General features: G+C 40.4%; 1 protein-coding gene across 2 annotated transcripts; it reads right to left on the bottom strand.

Annotated features, from left to right (window-relative positions):
* Positions 1-1,477: 1,477 nt before the first annotated feature.
* On the bottom strand, positions 1,478-24,024 carry LOC105058005 (protein IMPAIRED IN BABA-INDUCED STERILITY 1). Of its 2 annotated transcripts, none has more exons than XM_010940757.4 (9): positions 23,470-24,024; positions 22,660-22,944; positions 22,189-22,506; positions 6,110-6,337; positions 4,270-4,367; positions 3,668-3,779; positions 3,029-3,568; positions 2,810-2,942; positions 1,478-1,959 (listed from the first exon to the last, which is right to left on the bottom strand). In XM_010940757.4, the coding sequence occupies exons 1-9, from the start codon at positions 23,824-23,826 to the stop codon at positions 1,934-1,936; spliced, it is 2,097 nt and encodes a 698-aa protein (XP_010939059.1). In that variant the 5' UTR covers positions 23,827-24,024; the 3' UTR covers positions 1,478-1,933. The 2 variants fall into 2 exon arrangements, with proteins under 2 accessions (XP_010939059.1, XP_019710756.1); XM_019855197.3 differs by having other exon boundaries at positions 1,733-1,959; positions 3,029-3,559.
* Positions 24,025-24,548: the final 524 nt, after the last annotated feature.

Raw genomic sequence — 24,548 nt, forward strand, 5'->3', positions numbered from 1 at the left:
ATCAATACATGTCACATAAGTCAAACGAAAATTAAATATTAAATGACAACATATCTGTTAGGCAATAAGCCATACAACATATCTTTCCTCAACTACCCTAACCAATTAAATTGGTGAAGATAGGATTGAAACTGGATGTCCAGGACAACCAAAATTGACCTTTGCTAGCAGGATAAGCTAATACCTACAAATAGGGGTGAGCAAAAACTAAATCTGCGCCAATCAAACTGCAGTTTTGATTTGATTTAAAATTTTATTCTGTTTGATTTGGTTGGTTTTTGATATATAAAAATAAAATTGAATTGATTCAGATTTATCAGTAAATAAAATCATTCTCAAATCGAACCGACTTTAATAAAACGATGTCGTTTTGATTCGGATGTTATTTATGTTGGAGTATTAATATATTATAAAATTATTCTGAATTTATGGTGTTGTTTATCAATTTGATTTTGTATTGATTAGCCTTAAACCCTAAATAACTTACTTACTGAATTATTTATTTTTGTTGTAATGTATTGTAGATCTTTATCTTAATCTTTAATGATGATGTTTATTTAAAAATTTTATTTCATTGAGTGACAATATCTTATATAAATATAAATTATTTTACTTAATAAATTCTCTTAATGGTACTCTGATATGAAAAGAAAATAATTCTTCATGAATCACAAGAAAAAAAAAAATAGATCTTTTAAATCATGTTGGTTTGATTTGGTTTCAATCTTCTATTGATCTGATTTGATTTCTAGAAATGCCAAACCGTTTAGGACTGATTCGGTTTAGTTTGAGCAGAAAATCGATCCAAACTGGACCATGCTTACCCTTACCTCCAAAATTAAAGCTTATGTACCAATAAAAAAGATTTTTTTCATCCCACAATTTTCAGTCAATAAAAGAAATGCTTCCTCCTTATTACTCATTTTTGTTGCATCTTCTGTCCCTCGCAGATTTTGAGATGCAAACCAAAAGTTTAGGCCAAGATCTCAGCTTAGATGAGAAGAACATGTCAAAATAAGTCATTCTTATAGAGCGGAATCAATTTTGAGTAGTATCAATTGTTTTATTTTATAATTTTATATTTATTGTGTCAATACTTTCAGAGGCTACTTAATCATAGGAAGCAGGACCAATGAATTCTGTAACAAGTCAATCGAGATTTCAGAAACCAGCTGAAGTATAAGGTTTGCTATTCACATTAGAAGATGAGCAAGCCTAGTGGCTATTCATATGGTACTTTTTTCATCTTGCATAAGAATGAAAAAAGATTAGACAAAATGATCTCCAAATGCATGTAACCTTTACTTTTCTTTTCAAAGGCCCTCTCTTTCATGTTGATACTGCAATTATGTTCCTTCTAGAAGTCAAACGGCATGCATCTAGGCATGTCCTGATGCCAACTTGTAGATTGGTTTGAACCATGATTGCTGTATCAACAACTGGGCAGCATAATTCAGCAATTAACCCTATTCACAAATTTGATGGCTGATGCTAAAAGAACTTATCCTTCTATTTCTATATGATGATCTTTACAGAAACTTGGCCTCTGTTTCGGGCATCTGCTGAGCACGACGATATCGCTAGATTACCAAGGAATTGACTTGTTTCCAGATAATCCTGCATGTTCCTTTCTGAGATGCCAGAAATGCTTGCCATCACCACCAACCCAGTTAGCCTAGAGTTGAAAGGAGGAATTGTGGGCTCCAACTTCTTCGCACCACATTTTAGATCAACAGCTAAAGAATTGTTAATCAGAGCGACTTCAAATGTACTTCATTTCACCCAGCAGTTGAGGGAACACTCTCAATACTTCATCTAACATATCCGACATCATTTTTGAGCTCAGCTAGATGTTAGTTCCTTGGCATGAATGGCGAAGCCATCAGTGTCAGTAGGGCTTCTGTTCTACTAGAAAAAAGCACGCCCAGGTTTTCTACTTTCCTTGCTTCTTTCGTGCCACTGTAGATTAAGACCAATGAGAAAAAAATAAATATTCTTCTGAATAGAAGATGCATACTGAGAATAAAATACTTGAACCGTATTGGAGTTCTTGTGAGACAAGTAAAACTACGGCCCTAGCAGATCAAAATTCAAGTAGCCTGACAGGTACAAAAAGATGCTATTGAAAGCATCAATATAAATGTAATTCGATATCATATGAGTACATATTGAATGTCAAGATTCAGTGTTCAACTATAATTTGATGCAGATTATGAGCATTTTAACTAATTGCCATCTCAAGATTCTCATTTTCCTTTTAACTGTTTGCTGTGACTTTCTTTAAATATCAAGATGTTCTAAGTTAGACCAGCTTTTTTTTAGTTGGGCAGAAAGCAGACACATGAGAAAGAAGGACAGTAAAGCAGACACATGAAAGCTCAGAAGGATGTCGTGGTTGTGCAGAAAACCTATAGACCATAAATGATTACATGATATGATGAGCAGGGGGTCTTAGATTCCAATAAAAAGGCTTGAGAAGATAATTGAACTGAGAAGATTGAATGCAGTAGTAAGAATTTTTATGATCATACTTGCTGTGGTTGCTTAAATCCATCCAAAATGGACTAAGGATGGTTGTTTATCTCATGTTTCTTTACAAGTACCTACGTTTGTAGATAACAAAGTGGATAAATGTATGAAATGATTAGCATAAGTTCCCTTAAATGGGATTTCTAACTTACCGCTAACGGACTGCTAAAGCTGGTTATTCATCTTATGCTTGTTTATAGATCCTATTTTTGATAGAACGAAATGAGTAACTTATGAATGCAATCTATAAGTTCCCTTAGAATGGGGATTCGCAAGTTACCTCTTAGGAACCATGATTTACGAACTACTCGGCGGATGTGGCGTTCATGCTTCTCCAGAAGTTCATCAACCTTGTGTGATTGAGACAACAAAGGCCCTGAGAACTCAACTCTGTCAACTTGATCCTGATAGCCCTGAGAAATTTCAAATGAAAAGACAATTAACTAGCTGCATTGACAGAGTAATTAAAAACAAACTGCAATAGTAACTTGACCAATACCAAGCTGCTATGATTTGATGACACTCCATCTCCCAAGTAAACTGCTTCTGACAGATCTTGAGAATGGAACATATCACAGGAATCAAATGAATCTGGTCGTTCTAATTGTGTCCACTTCTTCAAAATTGCTTGTTTTGCTACTGTATGTTGCTCATATCCTGCAGAATCAGCATGCGCCTCATATCCATTTCCATTTGCTTGTCTCTTCACGTCATGAGCATTTTTGTTTCGCAGGTTATGAGATGGATCCACTGCACCAGAAAGATGACTTCTTGAGTTAGATCTACTGTGAGATCTAACTTGTGCACAACCTTCTTTCTGGTTTCTTGCCCATGCAAAGCCACTAGAAGCAGAAACATGCAAGGGCCCTGTGAAAGAATAATCCTCTTGGGAGTTTTTCTTTACATGCCATGCTTCCTTCGGAGGATTAATTGCTGGCTCTGGCTGCAGATCTATGAACAATCTAGTTTCACCATTTACTCTATTAAGGTCTCGCTTTACATCATTGTTATTGACTCCATGAGTATTGATCTGCAACTCCTAGAAAAGAAAAATGTTTTCTTAATTAACACATGCTCAAATATTTTGTCTGTCCATTGATTATTCAAAACTGTTAGTCAAGGGAAAAAATAAATACACCTCTGGTTGACCTGCTACTTTCCTGAGCACACTCAGTTCTCGTGGAGGTCTCTGTGTTCTTGGTTGTCTTCTTTTTGCTTCTGCTCCACGTCCTCTACTGATGACCCTTCTCCTAAAATGTCATAAAAAAACTGGTCAAAATGGCCGCTAAAAGGAAAGTGTTGTCATACACTCTGGGGGATAGAACTTCTTACTATATAAGGTCTTATAACATAGGTCCAACTTTGAGAATGTAAAAGGCCTTAAGCACCTTATCATTGAGTAACTAGAACAAGTTGCGGATTTCATTTAGGAACACTTGCATTTTTCTTTCTATCATAATCCTAAAATAAAATGATGGAAATCTTTTTCTTTTCTACAGAAAATTCTTGGATAGGTTTACAAATTGTGTATGGGTTTATCTTCTTCATGTCACTACAGAAAATTCTTCACAAGGTCACACAGGAATTCATAAGCTAAAAGTCACTAATAGCAATTCAAAATTATAGTATATTTCCTTTAGATAATGTGACACTATTTATGAAAACCTACACAGTTTTCCATAAAATAATTCTCAATCAGAAATATCATAGTTCAGATGTACATAAATGATTAAATCTCACCTGCATAGTTCCTCACGACTTTTTGCATCAATCTCCTTGTTAGGTGGGTATTTTGGCAAGCTTGATGGATCACATGCATATGGCGTTGTTGTGAAATACTGCACAGCATAATGAAACAACAAACAGTAAGAACAACCATGACAGCCAAACAGATCTTAAAGGTTTTAGTCTGGATGAAATCAGAAATAAACAGTAAGGTGAAATATGCTAAGTGTCTACATGCATCAATATTTAATCTGATGGATCGCGCTTTTTACATATAAAAGCAGCAGGAGACGAAGTTTGATCTTAAATATGCTGAAGACAACATCCTGTGAGAAAGATTAGTTATCTGCAGTTCTGCACTGCTCTTGAAGGCCAAAATAAACAAATATCCTGGGCTTGCTCTGTACTTAGCTTGTGGTTTTCTCTGCAACTTGCTATTCTCCTATTTCTGTGTATTTGTTAATAAGTACTCCTATTTCTGATAGTGCAAAGTACTGAATCTCTTGGACATCATTGTCTCCTGAGATTCTATATATGAAGAGAAAATTTTCGCCTGACTGTAAGCTACTGCTACATATAAAGTGCCATCAAGGTTGGACTTGACCTGCTAACCAAAGTAAGTGGAGGGCCTGAAGCTATGGACTATTTTGACATCCTTGACCTTTTATGTTTGGTTAGAAAAAATCTGGATGTGTTCAAGATGGTTGAGAGGCCACAAATGCAGTTATGTCACTTCATCCATGTCCCGATTATTAAGTGCAGAAGGTAGATTAATTAGCAATAATTTGTATTTGATCTTTAATATTATGACCTTTTCAATGTCCTTAAGAGGAACTCTACATACATTATCATTTCATGGAATATCTATATTGAATCAGGATACAATAGTCAAAAGATCAATGAATTTTCTGTGCCATCATCATGTGGCAATTGTTTGCAGCCAATATCGGTACCAAGAACCATACAATATCAACATTGTGGCAGTTGGCTAGAGATGCTGGTGCGAGCACCAGTATTGGTATTGCAAACTTTGGTTTTGGCATATCAGTTTTTGGTTGTTTAGTTGCCTTTACCGAGAACTACTAGCAGCATCTATGCACTTTGACATGGAAAGGTATAATAATACATGTTAAATGAAAAGAATGTTCATCATTTATGTTGGATGACTCTACCATGAGAAAGCATCTGTATGGGTTTTTGCTCAACTTTCAGAAGAGTTGAGGAATGGAGATCCATTACAATTGGCTATCTTATGAAAATTTGGGTGAGCGAATGTCATATATCTGACTAAAAAACATTCTGTATAAAAGATGTGGAAGCCTATACTCATCAAGGGGGGTCTCAGAAGTGCTCCAATGATGCTTTTTTCAAATGCATAACTATCTAAGTTATGACATGAGGCACTAGTTTTAAAGTTTAACAGATTATCCTTCAATTATTTGCCTCTATTTATACAGTAATAATATCATATCTTTGTTTTTCCTTTTTGACTTACATAAACAAAGAAAAAATCATTATAAAAAAAAAAAACAAAAACAAAAGAAATCCTCTCATTTTGAGCAAATCCACCTCCCCCACCCCCCCTTAAAAAAAAAAGGTAAAAAAGGACCCGCTAGTGCACGAAGCTTTGGCCACTGTAGGGTTTGGGGAGGATGAAAAGTACGCAAACCGAAAGAGGCTATTTCCAAGTTTTGAACCCGCGACCTAGGTCATTATGGAGCAACCTTACCATTGCACCAAGACCCACCCTCTCCCCCCAAAACAAGGAAAAAACAAGAAGAAGATAAAAAAAGAGTGTAAAAGCCTAATATCAAATAAAAGATTTCATGTAAAAGTGCATCTACATAATGCTTACCTCAGAAGCAAGAGCAACTGAGGCAGTGCCACGCTTATAAGGTTCGACTGATAGAAAAACTTCTAACAAACAAACAGCACTTGCTGGTAAATCTTTAAATGCCTCTCGGAGGCAACTCTCATAAGGATGATGAGGTTTGAAAATTGTTGCATGAGGCAACTTGGACTTCTTCCAGTACTCATCTGGAGGGGAACCACTAAGCTTAAAGATTTTGTGTAACTGTTCCACCTGAAAAAGGAGAAAAAGTATTAAATCTTAAATCACAATAATGAAGTTATAAACAGACTTAGTTCTACTGTAAAAGAAGGATATTTTTCACAGAATTCAGAATGGCAGATAAGCAATCATAACTAAGAACAGCATTGCTTTAAATGACACATAAATATGCAAGATGTTACAGGTTAATGCAGATCTCAAGCCATTGTTCAGGTTCCACTATGCTACCAAATTTTATGATAATATTGTATCTTCATCTACAATACCTTTTTCTCCTAGGGTTTGCTTACAAATCATATTTCTAAGATTAGAAACTTGTATAATTCTATCTATATACACACACACATGAATGGAGAAAGTATGTATGAATGTATCTATGTATGTAGATACATATGTATGTACATGTATAACTATCTATACCTGCATATAGATGCTTTTATGCAGATATCATCTACTCGCATGAGAAAGTATGCATGAATGTATCTATGTATCTAGATGCATATGTATGTATATGTATAACTATCTATACCTGCATATAGATGCTTTTATGCAGATATCATCTACTTGTACACATTAACAATTCTTTCATTTGTGTTTAAAAGAGTCACATATCATATCATATTACATCAAATTAATGTCTGTATTATGACACAGTTTTCAAATAAGTTGGTGAGATTCAGCCCCATTGGATCTGGACAATCTTACTTGTTTTGTTTGGACATGAAAAGATAAATGACCCATTGCAATTGATGGAAATACTAAGCCTGTTAAAGGCACAAAAAAGAGGATGTGTTGAGATCTGTCATACAATGGGTGCCTCAGTTTAATATTTCTATCTATGAGAATTATGAATAAGGGGCCTTTATGGGAATCGATGAATCATTGCAAATTCTGACACTAGCTCTTGAGTTGATCAGCATTAGCAATCATCCTGAAGCTCTGGATCCTTTATTGCCAACCTCAATTATTAGAATCGACGTCCTTCAAGTCCCAAGTTGCAGCAGTAACTTGCTAGTATTTGCCAAAAAAGCTGTCAAAGATCTGCAAGGCTAATAGGCATTTCATCGCTCCCAAGTGGGATTTAAATGGTGGCAATAGATCTTTCATTTAAAAACTAGAGATGCTTTATCCAAGTCATCCCTTTTCAGCATAGTGGATGGTGTCCAAGATAGAATTTTGCCAATGTCAATTAGTGCCAGTCCATCATAGCGTTTGAGACCTCCTGTGGACGAATCATCAAGATCCCCTCATAACTTAAATGGTTTCCAAATTCCCATAAGGTTTTAAATTTCGTGGGACAAGGCTGTCCTAGTTTTTCCATGCAATAGGATATGCCGCCGTTCTAACCCGTCTCGACACTTAGGATAAAGGATATCTCGATCGAGATATTGGGAGGCTAGTGGAGCGATCCTGTCCCAACACATGGGATGGTACCCCATCCCAATGTCCCATGGGATGTCCTGCTGGGACTTGAATCCTTAATCCCAACCTTTTAATCTTATATAGCGGTTCTCTAGCCATAGCCTATTTTCCTCTTAAAATTTAGAGCTTGACACAACATAACTCAATACTACTACAAGTGAGAACATTTTCTCTAAGTTTTTATGCTTCAGTACCATCTAATGGTAGTCTTTCTTGCCAATTTTTTTCTTGTTGTTTGAGTTTTTATTTTTTCAAGGTATGTGAAGCTCTACCTTTCTAATGGTTATGGTTACTAATGTTAGACCATTTATTTTAACTAGGGCCAATTCTTCTATTCACCCTTTGTCAAAAAACATCTTCATTCTCTTGGACTTTTGTCCTCACCAGCTCTTTTGCCACAACCTCTATTAGCTATCATCTTGTTACTCTTGGACCCTTTACTCTCACATCCACTTTTTCGGACATTTTCTATTTCAATTTCAAAGGTTTTGATGAGACAAAATAGGTTTTAAAAAATTTAAGATTTTCATCCTTTCAAAAGAATATTTTCTAGTTGCATTTCAATTATCGCACTACTATCACTCTTGTTTTAAAAGAGAGAGAAAGGGAGGGAGACCTACCACCACTCAAGAATCAAATGCTGAACCTTTGGCAGCTAGGCAAAGGAGTGTGACCATTGGCGCAAGCCAGGTGCACCACTATTATAAGTTTATAACTTTTTCTCTTTTTTTTTTTTTTTTTTTTTTGCCTTTGGATTCTATCAATCTTCAGTTTGCTAATTAATAGAGTCTCGCTATGCTCATACTTCCACTTTATTTCCTTGAGAGTGTAACAACCACCGCTGCATTTTGGCAGTAACCTTCCAAAATATCAATTTATATTCACCTAAGCAAACTCACCAAAATGTTGCTAGCAGATGTCTTCATACCATGAATACTTAACATAGTAGAGCAAGTACTTGCATTCCATGGTGCATTACCAATTCACCACTAATCCAAATCTAGAGGAGCTTGACATGTAAGACCACCATGATGGTTCAAATCTAAGGTCTACTTCGAAAGAGAAACCTGAAATGGCATCCGATTGTTTAGAGACCACATTCTTACTACAGGAAATTTAATGAAGTTCATCAATAATTCAATTTTGAGCTTTGAAATGGCTCTGACTTCTAGTGAATGCTTCAGTCTATGGAGCAAATGCAATACTTCATTCTAAATGTGAATAATTTATGTTTTTGTGATAATTGACGCCCTTACATTTCCATACCTTTACTATAAAGCAATGTCATTTGGGGTTAAATCTTCATTTAGAATACTCAAATTGAGGCCGAAATACCTAATCGCTTCCAGCTTCAGAGCTGTGAATGTGGCAACTTTTGAACCTCCTAGTCCTAGTTTCAAAGTTTATTCCAGATATGGCTATTAGTTGAAATATCTTGGCCACCTCAAGAAATAAGTGGCAGTAAAAAATTATCACTTGCTAGTACTTCCCAAACAGTCAGATATGTAACATATGACCCTCATATGCAAGATCTGACATGTTTGTCTTGCCATCTGCTTAAAACTAACCCCTTCATCAATATCTAATCTGGGCTGAACAAAGATGGATATCAAGATGGTGCGGGTAACAGCCTATTGTTTCACATAAGGCTTACATATTTGTATGAATTTGTCTCAATATTGCTTTATGGTACTTCAGGTCTTCAGGCACGTATAACTAGGTCATGACCTCCCATATCTTCCACATTGATCATCACCTTGTTTGGCCATATGAATGAAGCAAATGATGACCCTAGAAGAGCACCAAGATGATACAATCTCTTTGTACCAGGGTCATGAGACTCAATGGAAGTTGAGTAAGAGAAATAGACAAGAGAGAAGATGAAGATCATAAAGATTATAATTGTCCTCAAGTTTTATGATTACTTTCGAATTTGATCAAATCCCAAAATCTATATGCTATTTCTTTTTTTCAAGAGAAATGATTTTTCCCATTCCATGATCAATCTTCAAAATATGTAACCAGGGTCCAGCAAAGGATCTACATATAAAGTCATTTACATCACACCTAAAATACAATGCAAGTAAATATAGGTTCGTAGTCCCATCTATTACACATGTAGTATGCTTGATTCACAAATTTTATTTACTATAGGACTCCATACCAAGCTGAATCTTAATTTTCCAGATAACAACTACTTTTGAACAAAAACTTGAATCCCTTATTTGAGGAGCTTTCAGTCACTAATCTTCCTAATTTGTATCAGTCTTGATATTCAAAAGGCTATGGTTTCATATGTGTCCTCACATGAGACACGGTTTAAGGCTGATTTGATTAATTTGCTTAACTGCCTATGATATTATGGATCAACACCCTTATCTTAGGTTTCTTTACATGCCAAGAGGTCCTAAATGTTTCATGGAAATCTGTGCCTTTCTCGGTCAAAGTTGTAATTGTCTAGAAATATAACCAAGGATTTAAGTCCCAATGGGACATTCCATGGGACATCAGAATGGGATGCCATTCCATGTGTTGGGATAGGACCATCCCGCTATCATTTCAGCATTCCGATCGGCATGTCTTGGGACATTGCATGTGCCAAGTGTCGGGATAGGATAGGATATTAGCGCATCCTGTTCTATGGAAAAACCGAAGCAACCTTGTTCTACAGGATTTAAAACCTTATAAACAACCATTCTTAAAAGAAGGAAAAGCTACGAGCTGATCATATAGAAATCTCACACTTTGGTAGACCTCATTTCTATGGGGTAAGGCTTTTGTAGGTCAAGTTCTGGTCAAAAGAAGAATGGGTTTAATAAGTTTCCACAATGTATTTAGGCACCAAAAGGGTAATACTGATTAGTCAGGCTTCTACAGTATGTGGATACCATGATTTCACTAGACTAATATTTTAATCTGCAAACAATAGGGAATGTGGTGTCCTGAAGATGACAGCTTTGCAGGTGTGATGGATAAATTAGATTCATATCATGAATGATCTCATGTTGATCACAATGCACAAATATTCTTCCATCACATTGCAGGAACCTAGGCTAAGAAATTTGTTGGGGTTTTCTGGCATGAACACAGTAGTATAATGTTTGAGAACTGAGGAGTGCTCTGACTACCCAAGCAACAAGATCCACCATGCTATCAGCCTTTGACAACATTTCTCCTATTATAAGCTTTTGCTGTGTTTACTGGACAGAATATAACAGGAAACCTCTGTAAGATTCTTGCTCCAAAGCTCCGGGAACTTTTTTTTAAAAAAAAAAAATCTTTCTTTTCTTTTATTTTCTCCCATCCTTCATGTTTTACCAGTAATGAGCACGTCATTCCCCCTTTAACATGCAGAAAGAAAATTTTTCTGTCCTCTACATGGAGCCACCAAACTTTCCTTTATAAGACCTCATGTTCTCCATACTCCATATCCTAATGTAAAATGTAAAACATATGAACTCAATAAATTAAGAGAAGCACCAATTTGTCAAATTGCTTTATTATGGACTCTGACTTTAACTCTTGTTGCGGCCAATCCCCTAGAACGCCTGACGTCGGTGAAGAGCACCTACAAAAGAAGTCCACACTGATCGGAGTTGTGTCCGGCGGGGACCCTCCGATGCTTAAGTCAGTGGAGAGTGATCGAACAGGAAGTAGAATATGAAAATTGGCAGAGTATGAACCCAGAAGTGTCTTAGCATCCCCATTCCTTTACCTCCCTTTTATAGACGAATTGTTGGTAACCATCTGTAACGGTTAAATACGTGAGGTCCCGCTTATTCTAGCATTATGTGATCGCGGGATGAGCAGTTATGCCTACTGATAGTCGTGGTATATTGCCGTTATGCACTTTCTACGCTGCCGTTTATGACATATCGATTGTGTCGATATCTTAGTGCACCGACTGTATGTCGGTGTCTTTGATATGCCGATTGGCTGTCGGTCAGTAACTCTAATATTCCGACTGACCATCGACTATGTGATCGATCGAGTTGTTATGGTCACTTGAGAAGTCGACTGGGGTAAGACGATAATTAGTTGACTTATCGATTGACAGTTAGTTATCCATGTCCACGGCACCGACAGGACGTCGGCTGTCGAGACTCGCAGAAACTGTAGTTGAATCAGAGCTCATTCATCAATCTAGCTGTAATTATCCATCGTCAACTGCCGACACAAAGTCGGGATGACCGACTGTGAATCGGGGGAGCAAAATCGGGGGGGGAGCAGGTTCAGTTGACTCAACAGTTGCCCCCCACTCCCAAGTCCAAGGTGACTTGACACGTGGCTTGATATGTTGGACGATGGGAGTTATCACGTGTCATCTCGAGCCCCGATTCTGTGGTCGATTCGACTGTAGGTATTAATGACTTTCTCAAAAATCGAAAGATCTCCAGCCTTTTTATCGTTTCAATGGTCGTGCGATCATCATCGAGGTGTTAATTTGAGGAGACAGTTATTTAATGCTGCAGTCGGTTAGATGGCTGGACAGTCCGATAGATTTGATGCTGACTAATAGAGTGCCGCAATGCATCTAATAGCCATTGGCTCCTGACTATTCACGCGAATAGCACTGACATGGCTCAATCAGGGGGCAGATGCGTCAAAACGTTCGAACAATAGTCGATCCGAATGTTGCCACATGTCGAAATCTCGGGCGATTTTGATTTGAACGGGTTCATCTCGATCATTGAGGGGTCCTTTATATACAAGGTTACTTAACTCCCTTTGGATCTTCTGCCACTTTATCTATCATTCTCCTGCAATCGAGAGCTTCCCTGTAGGTGTCAAGAGCTGCAGAGGTCTAGGAATCCCCTTCTTCCTTGTGTCATCATGATTTTCAGAGCATCTTTCAGGTTAGGCTTTCTTCTTCCCTTCACTTCTTCCACTCTTTGCTCATTACCAATGGCCAGTAGCAGTAGAAAGGGCAAGGGTAAGGCTAGGGTAGAAGGAGATAGGCCTATATATAGAGCTCCTATTCTCTCTTGGGGTAGTCGACCGAATGGTCCGGTTGACGACTCTGTCAAACCCGGCAACAGAGGCTTCCTCTCTGTCGGAGTCTGCCATTGCTCGGCTCCGAGAGCAGTATCACATCCCAGAGCAGTTTCGGTTGTTCGCACTTGATCCAGACAGTTGAGTGATTTCCTTTCCTCCTGATCAAGTTACTGTTGAAAACCTTCGAGCTGGCCTTCAATTTCCGATTTCGGAGTTCGTTCGGAACGTCCTAGATTATTACCGACTTTGCCCAGCCCAACTTGTGCCGAATTCCATTCGGCTCTTTATTACGTTTTTCTTGTTGTGCCATATGATCCTGACTAATCCTCGGGTTTCACTTTTCTGATCCTTCTTTGTCTTTCGCCCCCACCCTAAGGCCAAAGATTGGTGATTTTTTTCTTCGAGGAAGGGTTTGTCTTTCATCACCAGCTTTCCTTCTTTCATTCATGATTGGAAGACTCAATTTTTCTTTATTTCTTCTTCCTTGCCCTGGGGCTTTCCTTCCACCTGGGGAAATCCGATGACAAGTCCGAATGAAAACAATCGGGTCGACGCCGCCGACAGAAAGAACTTCTTCCGTCTGAAGGACATGAAAGTCCCTCCATAGAAGGAACTGTTGACGAAGCAGGCTCTCTACGATGCCGACTTGGTTCAGCATCCGTCGTAGGTATTGCATAGCGTAGCCCTTTCTTTTTTCTTTTGTCATCTGACTTTAAATTTGTGACTAAGTTATTGTCCCTCATTTGCAGCTATGGGGTGACCATTAATGGAGGATGTCCGACGGTTCGCTGCCAAGAAGAGGCCCACCACCGGTGCAGGTCCGTCTCGGGCACCGAAAAGGAGTCGAGTCGACAGTCAGCCGGCAATGGCAAATCAGATCGACATTCCGTCGGTAGTCGTTCGGGAAGGAAACACTAAACCAATCATCGCTCTATCAGCCCCAATGGTGCTCCCACCACCAGACATCCCTATATTGGTTGAGCAATTGGATGGTGATGAGGTTACAGTCGTTGAACAACCACCGGCCAAAGCAACACCGATGAAGTCTCAGGCAACTTCTATGCCCGAACCAGAATCGATCAATATGGGGCCGACACCATCTCGGGCTCCCTCCATGCCCAAATGGATGGTGGCTCCAATCGATCGGCCATCCACTAAGGAGCGAGGGAAAGCACCGACGACCTCGACCAATGATGGGGCTTCGACGAGTTTCACAGAGCTCTTCGACGTGCGAATTTCCGTCGGTGAGTCGGCCTTAGAGAACCCAAGGTTGGCTAAACAACTTGTACAGGCTGCACTTCTTCCGACCGACAAGGAGAACAGGAAGAGTCAGACGGTGGCCGAGATGTTTTCATCTTTCTACCTGATGATCCTTAGTGTAAGTCAATACTTTATTTTTCAGTTGTCTTTCCTCTATCTGCTTTTCTAACTTATTTTCTTCTTCTTTTCAATTGGCACATGACATGTCGATGCTAGAAAAAAGATATCTGTCGATCGCTGACTTCCATCGGGCCTGAGTCGAAAAGATTTCGACTGTGAATGTTGAGAAAGCAGCCACTGTTGAATGCCTCCAAGCGGCTACGGAATGGGAGGAGAAGCATTTGGAGATCTCCTGAATGAAGGCCGACTTAGAGTCGATGCAAGTCGAGTTAGAATCGACTCAGCAATCCATCGTGTCCCAAGAAGCCTGGATCAAGAAGAAGAAGAAGAATGCAATCAATAAAGCCCGGAGGGAACATAGCAACTTCTTCAAGGAGCTCGAGGAAGAGTGGGAGAAGCATCGGGCCACCAAAACAAGATTGGCACTGGTCGACGCAAAATCGGCTTCTGCTAAGGAGGAAGCAAAGTCGGCCAAGAAAGCTCTCAATCGGGCTATTGAAGATTACAAAAAGTCGAAAGACTTCAAAAATGAGATCCTCAAGAGCAGCAATGCGGCTTATTGGATCGGATATGAGGACAGCAGAGATGCGGTCAGAAAATTTTACCCAGATCTTGACCTGAGCGGCATCACCGTCCCAGCTCCCGAAGATGAGGCAACAGAAGTGGAGCTGGCCGATGAAGCTGCAGCTCTGACAAAAATTGTACCAGCACCGACCGAAGCAGGATGGGTCACTATTGAGGGCCAGGAAGTCAAAGCTACGGTGGTGACTAATATAGCAACTGAGGAGACCAATTGGTAATCAGTGTCGATATTGTAGATCTTCTTTTTGTTATCGGACAATAGTCTGACTTTCTTTTTTTGTAATCGGATCTTGATCCAATTTTGTACTCCTTTGTTAATGAATGAAAGGAAGAAAAATTTTTTCTAAGTGTTGAATTTCTTTGGATACAATCTCTCTGGATGTATTGTTTGTCGTGGATGATCATTGCCAATGTAGTTAAATATCAGTCAGATAACCGAAAATATGTTGGTATGCCGACAAATAGTCGGACAGTCATAGAATTTGCTTGTTAATCGGGTATCGACCAACTAAGCTTTTGAGCATAAATTCTTCCAAGTATTTGATATACGAGGACAAGCCGAATATCCTTCGACCGATCAAAATCGAGTCGGTATATTTTTCGCTCAATTATGATTAAGTCGGCATAATATTCCGCTCAGCCGTAGTTGAGTAGGCATAGCATTCAGTTCGACCTTAGTCAAATCGGCATAGAGTTCTGCTCAACCTTAGTCGAGTCGGCATATCATTCTATTCAATCATGATTGAGTCGGCATATAATTTCACTCAATCGCAGTTGAGTCAGCATATGTAGTTGTCTGACCTATGTTGGTATGCAAATTTGTTCGTTTGAAATTGGGTCGGCATGCACATTAGACGACGAGTTGTCGGTCAGACACAACTTTTGTAGAAAGTCGAATATTCAAAAAGAGTTGATCATATCATTTCAAAAGATGTTGTACATGAAGGCAACTTCATTGATAGTACATTCTTAAATTGTCGGTGTTCTACATTCGAGGGAAGCCATTCCATCAAAGGTCTCTAGTTGATATGCACTCGGATGAAGGGTCTCAATCACCCTGTAGGATCTTTTTCACTTTGGAGATAGTTTTTCTTGACCCAAAGGCTTTGAAACTTCTACTTTTCTTAGAACCAAATCTCCAAGATGGAAGATCTTCGATTTGACCCGTGCATTGTAATACCGGACTACTCTTTGTCGGTATGCGGCCATTCATATTTGAGCTTGCTGTCGAACCTTCAGGAGCAAGTCCAAGTCGGCTCTTCGACAGTTAGAGTTACTTGACTCTGCATACTGTTCGACTCTCATTGATGGCAATCCGATCTCCATTGAGATCACTGCTTTCGTTCTATATGCAAGGTAGAATGCAGTTTCTCCCATTGGGATGCGAGGAGTTGTCTGATAGGCCCATAGATCGGATATAATTCTTCCACCCCCAGGCTTTTAACTTCATTCAGTCGAGTCTTGAGATTGTGTAGAATCGTTCGATTTGTTACTTCCGCCTCACCGTTTGTTTATGGATGGCCAACAAAAGTGAGTTTGTGCGTGATATGAAAATTTTGTCAAAAATTCTTTAAATTTTTTATTGTCGAACTGTCGGCCATTGTCAGTGATGATTGTGTGGGGCAGTCCAAACTGACATACGATGGACTTTTGGATGAAGTCCTTCATTTTTTCTTCAGTGATCTATGCTGAGAATTCGACTTCCATCCACTTGGTGAAGTAATCCACCGCTATGACTAAGAACTTCCTTTGACCGGATGCCGGACAAAAAGGATCAAGTATATCAATGCCCCATCGCACGAAGGGCTACGGTGCAATGATCGATGTCAGCTGGCTGGCCAGCTGGTGCTGAATATTGGCATACTTCTGACATGTTTCGTACCTCCGAACAAGTTCGGTTGCATCTTTCTTCATAGTGGGCCAATAATATCCTTATCGCAGAACTTTATAAGCCAATGCCTTGTCCCCAAGTGGTTCCTGCAAATCTCTTCATGCACTTCTTGGAGAGCATAGGCATCGGTAGGTCTCAAACACTTTAACAGTGGAAGGGAGAATGATCTCTCGTAGAATTGTCCATTCAATAAGATGTACTGTGAAGCCACCCACCTTAGTCGTTTGGCTTCTGTGGAGCTTCGGGTAGAGTCCTGTCAGTCAAGTACTGGATGATCGGATCCATCCAACTTGGTTCATTATTTATTTGCAATACTTCGTCAAATCTATTGATACTGAACTATTCGAGATATTTGACGAACGTTCGATGGAGCAAGTTAGAAGTTGTCGCTAGTTAAGAAAGTACGTCAGCTTGTGCATTCTCTATTCTCAGGATGTGAGAGATCTCAAAGTACTTGAAGGTTTGTATAAGATCTTTCATCTTCTAAAGGTACTTCGTCATAATCGGATCTCGAGCTTTAAATTCACCTTTGATTTGTCCAGTAATCAGTTGTAAGTCGATAAAGACCTTTAGGTTGTTTATGCCGAGCTCCTTAGCAATCTTCAAGCCAGCTAGCAAGGCTTCATACTCGGCTTGATTATTTGATGTCTTGAAATCGAACCGAAGGGCATATTTAGTCATTGTTCCTTTGAAATTGGTGAGGATAAGACCGGCTCCACACTCTTGAGCATTGGATGCACCATCAACATGTAGCATCCAGATAGACTCTGGTTTGACTTTTGAGTTTTCAACTTTTTCCAACTTGTTATCAGGTTTGTCGTTGGGTTTGTCATTGAATACAGTGCACTCAATGACAAAGCAGCCAAGACTTGAGCCTTCATTGAGGGTTGTAGGCGATATTATATGTCGAACTTGCCGAGTTTAATCACCCACTTTGCCATCCGACCAGAAGTGTCTGATCGGTGTAGGATCGCCTTTAATGGCTAGTATGTCAGGATGATTACCGTATGTGCTTGAAAGTATGGTCGAAGGCATTGAGTTAATATGATAAGAGCGTAGATCATTATCTCTGCCTTCAAATATCTCGTTTCGGCTTTATGGAGCACTTTGCTAATGTAGTAGATTGACCGTTGGATTCGACTTTCATCCTCTCAGATAAGAACCGAGCTGACTGCTTCTACCGAAGTCGCCAAGTAGAGATACAATGTCTCTTCCTCTTTCGATTTTGCAAGTAGTGGGGGAGACACCAAGTACTTTAGGTCTTCGAAGGCCTGTCGATATTTGTCCGACCATGAAAAGTCGTTTGTTTGCCATAAGGTCTTAAAGAAAGATAAACATCTTTCGACCAACTTCGAGATGAATCGGCTAAGTACGGCGATCCTCCAATTTAGCTGCTATATTTTCTTCTTGGAATTGGGATGCTTCATATCAAGGATGGCTTTTATCTTCTTTGGATTAGCCTCGATTCCTCATTGTGATACGAGAAAATCAAGAAACTTTCCGACCATCACTTTGAATGTGCACTTCGTCGGATTTAGCTTCATCTGATATCGTCGGAGCATGTCGAAAGCTTCCTTCAAATCCCGAATATGATCACGAATTTCGATGCTTTTCACCAGCACATCATCGACGTAGACTTTCATGCTTCTCCCAATTTGTGACTTGAATGCCTTGTTGACCAACCTTTAGTAGGTCGCTCCAGCATTCTTCAAACTGAATGGCATTACTTTGTGGCAATAAATACCCTTGTCAATTATAAAGATTGTGTGTTCGTCATCTTCGAACGCCATTCGGATCTGATTATAGCATGCAAAGGCATCCATAAAGCTAAGGAGTTGGTGCTCCGATGTCGCATCGACTAGTTAATTAATCTATGACAGAGGGAAGCTATTTTTCGGACATGCTTCATTCAAATTGGTATAATCGACGCAAATCTTTCATTTTTCGTTGGCTTTTCTCACCATTACGACATTGACGAGCCAATCGGGATAGTTGGCTTCTCTTATGAAGCCGATTGTAAGAAGCTTGTCGACTTCTTCGATGACCTTCTGTCTCTTCGGGACAAAAGGTCTTTTTTTTCTGTCTTATCAGTTTAACTTTCGAATCGATGTTTAATCGGTGAGTAATCACTTTCAAAGAAATTCCTGACATGTCGGTTGCTGACCAAGCGAAGACATTGACGTTTGCTCTCAGCAAGTCTACTAGTTGCTTCCTCTTTGGATCAGATAGTTGTGACCTAATTTGAATAGTCTTAGTAGGGTCGTCTTCTCTCAGTAGGATCGAAACTAATTGTTCGGCTGGTTCGCCCCTTTCTTTATTATCCCTCTGATCTAATTTATCGACTGACAGAGGGTCTTCAGGCTTATTACCTTCCAAAGAAACCATGAAACAGCACCGGACCAGTTGTTGATCCCTACGCATTTCTCGAACTCTATTTCTTATTGAAAATTGGACAAGTAGATGGTAAGTTGACACCACTGCTCTTAATGCATTAAGCCCCGGTCGTTCGAGCATGGCATTGTAAGCCGAAGGGGCTCGGACAACCGTAAACATCAAGAGAACAATGCTTTGTCGTGGGTCGGTTCCTGTAGTCAGAGAGAGGGTAATTTCTCCTTCCACACTGACTGCGTCTCCAGTGAATCCGATTAAGGGCATTGAAACTCTTCTAAGTCAGTCAATCAGTAGTCGTATTTGAGAGAAAATTGAGTAGAACAAGACATCAGTCGAACTTTCATTATCTACTAAAATTTTTTTTACATTATAATTTGCTATCATGGTCGAGACGTCGTCAGCATCATCATGGAGAGTTTGTATTTTTCAAACATCATCATTCGAAAATGAGATTATATTGTCTTGTCACTGCTTTTTAGCCGACTTTTCTTCAAAAGTTGCCCCCCAGTCTCTAGGTCGTCGAAAAACCATATTGATGACTTTCACCATTGGTCGATTGTCGTTCGCTTCCTTAGATTGTGGCTAAATTTGTCGGTCGGTAAGAAGTTGAGTTAGATGGTCTCGTCGAAACTTTGCGAAGTAGCCTCGTCGAATCATGGCTTCTATTTCATCTCTGAGTTGAATGCACTGTTCGGTGTCCTGACCGTGATCACGATAGAACTGACAATACTTCCTCTTATTGCGGCTCCTCAGTGATGCCTTCATCAGTGGGGGGTGACGGAGGTATTCCTCTCCCTCGATCTCCATCAAGATCTGCACACGAGGAGCAAAGAGAGGAGTATAAGAGTCATATCTGTCATCGTAATTATTCGGCCTTGGACTCCGTTGGCGAGGTGAAACTCCTTTATTATCGATGGCCAACTCGATTCGATCGGAGCTCCATTCTTTTGCTTCTTTTTCTTTTGATTTTTTCCTTCCATTTGGCATCGGTCAGTAGTGCCTTCATCCGCACGAATATACTTGTACGCACGCTCAAGAAATTCTGCGTAGGTTCAAAGGAGAGTCTTATCCACGGAATAAATAAATCTGGATCCCCTCAAAACCCTCTTCGTAGCCAAGATGACCATATCTTCATTGAGATCCCGGACCTCAAGTGTGGCATTGTTGAAACGCGCCACGAAGCTTCTTAAAGTCTCTCCTTCATTCGACTTGATGGAGAAAAGACTATCGGATGTTCGCAGCATCCTTCTGCTAGTGCTGAAATGAGCCATGAACGATTGTTTCAGCTACTCAAAGGAGTGTATGCTTTCCGGCTAGAGCCTAAAATATCAAGCTTAAGCAGCCTTCTAAATAGTGGCCGAAAAGTCAAGACATGAGAGGACATCGGTTGCCCCTTAGATCATCATGAGAGCCTTGTAGCTCTTCAGGTGATCATTCGGATTGGTGAAGCCATCATAATGCTCCATCTGTGGCATCTTAAACCGAATCGAGACCGACTCGTCTAAGATGTACCAAGAGAAAGGCGAAGAAGTATGGATGCCAAGGTCGTTAGAAGATCCTCGACCATCCAACTGAAGTTGGTTGAGTCGACGATCGATTTCTCTGAACTTGCACTCATAGTCGTCGAGCCGTCGTTGTTGGGAAAAGGCAGGAGTAGAATCCTTTGAAAAACTGGATGAAGGACTAGAAGGCATGCGTGGTCTCTTCCCCTTTCTGTCACTATGATGGTGAGAAAGAGAAGGAGACCACCGATGGTGACAGGCGGCACGATGAGAGTGCCGGGAAAGAGGTGGCTCGACAAGATGAGAATGTCGAGTCGGTCGTCGTTCCGGAGATGGAGAAGATCATCGAGGGGCGTGACGACTGTGTCTGGATGGCACTGTACGCGTCGCCTGTTCCTCCGCCATCGGTTGCTGCTGCGTTTGTTGTTATTGGAGACTATGCACTGCCTCCGTTAGTACTTTTATCTGCTGCATTATTGCAACAAGTTGTTGGACGTCCATAATGACAACCGGACATGAAGAACTGGGCTCTGTCATTAGTGGTGGAGGCGGGAGATCTTTCCGACGGGAAGACTGCCTAGCAAAGCTGATGGAGTTATTCTGAACTCTTGTTTTCGCCATAACAATTGGAATCTCCCCCCTTCCTGGCGTGTTAATCTGTTGCGGTCAATCCCCTGGAGCGTCTGACACAGGTGAAAAGCACCTACAAAAGAAGTCCACATTGATCGGAGTTGCATCCAATGGAGATCCTCCGATACTTAAGTCAGTGGGGAGTGATCGAACAGGAAGTAGAATATGAAAATTGACAGAGTATCAGTCCAAAAGTGTCTTACCATCCCCGTTTCTTTACCTCTCTTTTATAGACGAATTATTGATAACCGTCTGTAACGGTTAGGCACATGAAGTCCCACTTATTCTGACATTATGTGATCATGGGGTCGGCAGTTATGCCCATTGATAGTCGTGGTATATTGTTGTTACATGCTTTCTGTGCTGGCCATTTATGACATATCGACTGTGTCGATAATCTTAGTGTGCCGACTGTATGTCGGTGTCTTTGATATACCAATCGACTGTTTGTCGGTAACTCTAATATTCCAACTGACCATCAGCTATGTGGTCAATCAAATTATTATGGTCACTTGAGAAGTCGATCGAGATAAGCTTACAGTTAGTCGGCTTACCGATTGATAGTCGGTTATCCGTGTCTATGGCACCGATAGGACGTCGGGTGTCGAGACTTGCAGAAACTATAGTTGAACCTGAGCTCATCAATCTGGCTATAATTGTCCATTGTCAGCTGCCGACACAGAGTCGGGATGACCAACTGTGAATTGGGGGAGCAGAATCAGGGGGGAGTAGGTTCAATTGTCTCAACAACTCTGAAACCCATAACAGATTAAGTTTTGTACACCTCCTACTCTGTATTTTTTCTAATTCCTTCTCTTTTTATGGCATTTTATATGTTGCTCTGCACTAACCTTTTTTTCCTAAAACAATGATGATTAATAAGAGAAGCTGCTCATCCAAGTTGCTAATTCTTTTTGTTTTTTTCATCTTCACTGCCACAATTGTTACATTTTCTCCCCTCAGTTTGCAACGGTAACAAAATCAACAGCAAAAGGAAATGAAAGTAGTGAAATTCACAGATAATGGACTAGGATTGATGAAACAGAACCAAAAACTTTTAAGCTGATTACCTCAGTCCTTCCCTGCAAGATAGGCTTCCTGAGAAAAAGCTCAGCAAATACACAACCAACACTCCACAAATCAACAGTTGCTTCATAGTCTGTTGAACCCAGCAGAAGTTCAGGCGGTCGATACCATAGAGTCACAACACGGCTAGTTAGTGGCTGCTTATGTCCAGGTCTGAAAAAGTTTGCCAGACCGAAATCAGCAATTTTCAGAACTCCTTCATTATTGACTAGAAGATTTGCACCCTTGATGTCACGATGAATGACACCACGTGAATGGCAATGTTCAAGTCCAGAGAGTAACTGATGCATGTAGCACTTGATCTACAAAGTTAAATAGAAGCAAAAAGGAAAAAAAACAATATACTGCTCAGTAATGGTTCTAATAATCAAATCTTTTACTTTCACCGACAAAGGAAGGCATGCTGCTTTAGGCAGATACTCAAATATATGTACTTTAAATGAACGTGGACAAACCTGTGGTTCACTTAATGTGATCTCAGGAGAAGAACACAGCCCTGCAAGATCATGATCCATATATTCAAATACAAGATATAGACTACATGACATCCGAGAAGTAATCAATCCCTCCAATTTCATAACATTGGGATGGTCAAGCCTGCGAAGTATGAGTATTTCTCTTGCCATAAACCTAACGCTCTCTGGCTCAAAATTGTCAAACCGCACCTTCTTCAAGGCAACAATCTTTCCCGTGTCAAGATCACGCGCTTTGAATACACTGCTATAGGTACCTTGTCCAATCTACACATGCAATAGACATTTAACAAAGACTAGACAGCAAACAGCCAATGAAAAGAAGCAAAATAAAAGCCAATGAAAAGAAGCAAAGTAAAATCATGTTGACAAAGTAGCCACTGAAGTTAGCCACAAGTAAAAACTATAGCTAGGTCGTACAAGAACCCCAAAATCATGGTCATGTGCAAGAAACTAGCTGCCGGGGTATTAGTTGTTGTAACACTTGGAAAAATTCCAACCATTTTACTGACGGTTAGGAAAGAATGTGTGATCAACTTTGTCTAAGGAAGGTCATATATGTATACCATTTACCTAGTAATTTGAGTGTTAAAGGTGAAATTTCTTTAAATAAAAGAAAAGAAGGAAACAAATACACTATCTTCGGTGAAGAAAGGCACCCAATGGATCAATATATGGGCATGGATTACTTCAAGCAAGTCGCAGGCAAAATAATATTTCTGTATCAATGACGTCAGAACTTTTAAAGGAAAAAAAAATGGCAAGCATAAGTTTAAATAATCTCCCTGTTACCTTCTCCAATTTCTCAAAGGAGTCAGCTTGGAGTGGTACCCATCCCTGAATGGCCTCCCCGGCGACGGCGCTGAGCCAAGCCGGCCATCCGGCGGCGACCTGCTCCCCTTGAACACTCTTGGGGAGACTCCCCAGCCGAAAGCTCCGCGAGCTAGCGCTCTTCACGCTCACCTCCCCAGAGTCACCGGGCTCCCGTCGATCATTTTTCTCCTTCTCCCAACGCGGCTCCTCGGCCCGGTGCCGCCGCGAAGAAGAAGCCGAGGCCGCACCCAATCCCTGCCTGTGGTCCCTCAGCACGCCCGACGTGTCCACGGCCGGCGTCACGGAGACCGCCTTTTTAGATGCGACGCAGCCCATCACCGCGGGGCCACCCGCCGGACCGCCGGCGACCGAGAACGGCCGAGATTACGAAAATGGGCGCCGGATAGGCCGGAAACGGGGGAATTCTCAGGAAAAGGGTAGATTTCGGTGGGGGAACGGGAGGAGGGGAGACGACTGCAGGGAGCAGAGGAGCAAACGGAGATGAGATCGGAGAGGGCTGGGAGAGCAACCAAAAATAGGCAAATGTGGGATCTTTATTGCTCTTTTCGCCCTCTCGATCGCCTGCGAGATTAGCGGGAGGGAGAGAGGAGAGAAGACGAAGAAAGTTTGGATTTTTGTGCTCAATGCCGCGGCGAGCAACACCGAAATCAACGCGGGAATGGGAGTACTTCGCGTGGGGTCGCCGTGGGCTGGGAAAATATGTATCCGTTGGAATCTTGCAGGCAGCTATTACGAGAGTTTTTTTTTTTTTTTTTCCAAAGAAAAATGTTATTTTTCTACCCAAAAAAAAAAAGAAAAATGTTATTTGGAATGCATGGACTTTTTCTTTTTGGGTGTGTGCTTGGCTCTTTTTGTTTTGGTTTTGGATTTTTGAGTCTTAGCTAATTATAATATTTTTATTAGATTAGAAAAAGAGCAAGGTCTCCAGAAGGTACTGCAAGACAACGTCTCAGGATAACCAACGTTAACCTCATTTGTCCTAATATGATAGGATTGAGTAACTCTAATGTTGGTACAATTGCATCCTGTCATCCATT

Source organism: Elaeis guineensis, chromosome 15 (genome assembly GCF_000442705.2).
Source record: "Elaeis guineensis isolate ETL-2024a chromosome 15, EG11, whole genome shotgun sequence".
Taxonomy (NCBI): Eukaryota; Viridiplantae; Streptophyta; class Magnoliopsida; order Arecales; family Arecaceae; genus Elaeis; species Elaeis guineensis.

Coding starts and splice junctions, on each gene's coding strand:
- LOC105058005 (XM_010940757.4), bottom strand. CDS start 23,826: ATGGGCTGCGTCGCATCTAAAAAGGCGGTCTCCGTGACGCCGGCCGTG. Junction 3,569..3,667: donor AAGTAGCAGGTCAACCAGAG/GTGTATTTATTT, acceptor TTTCTTTTCTAG/GAGTTGCAGATCAATACTCA. Junction 2,943..3,028: donor CATCAAATCATAGCAGCTTG/GTATTGGTCAAG, acceptor GAAATTTCTCAG/GGCTATCAGGATCAAGTTGA.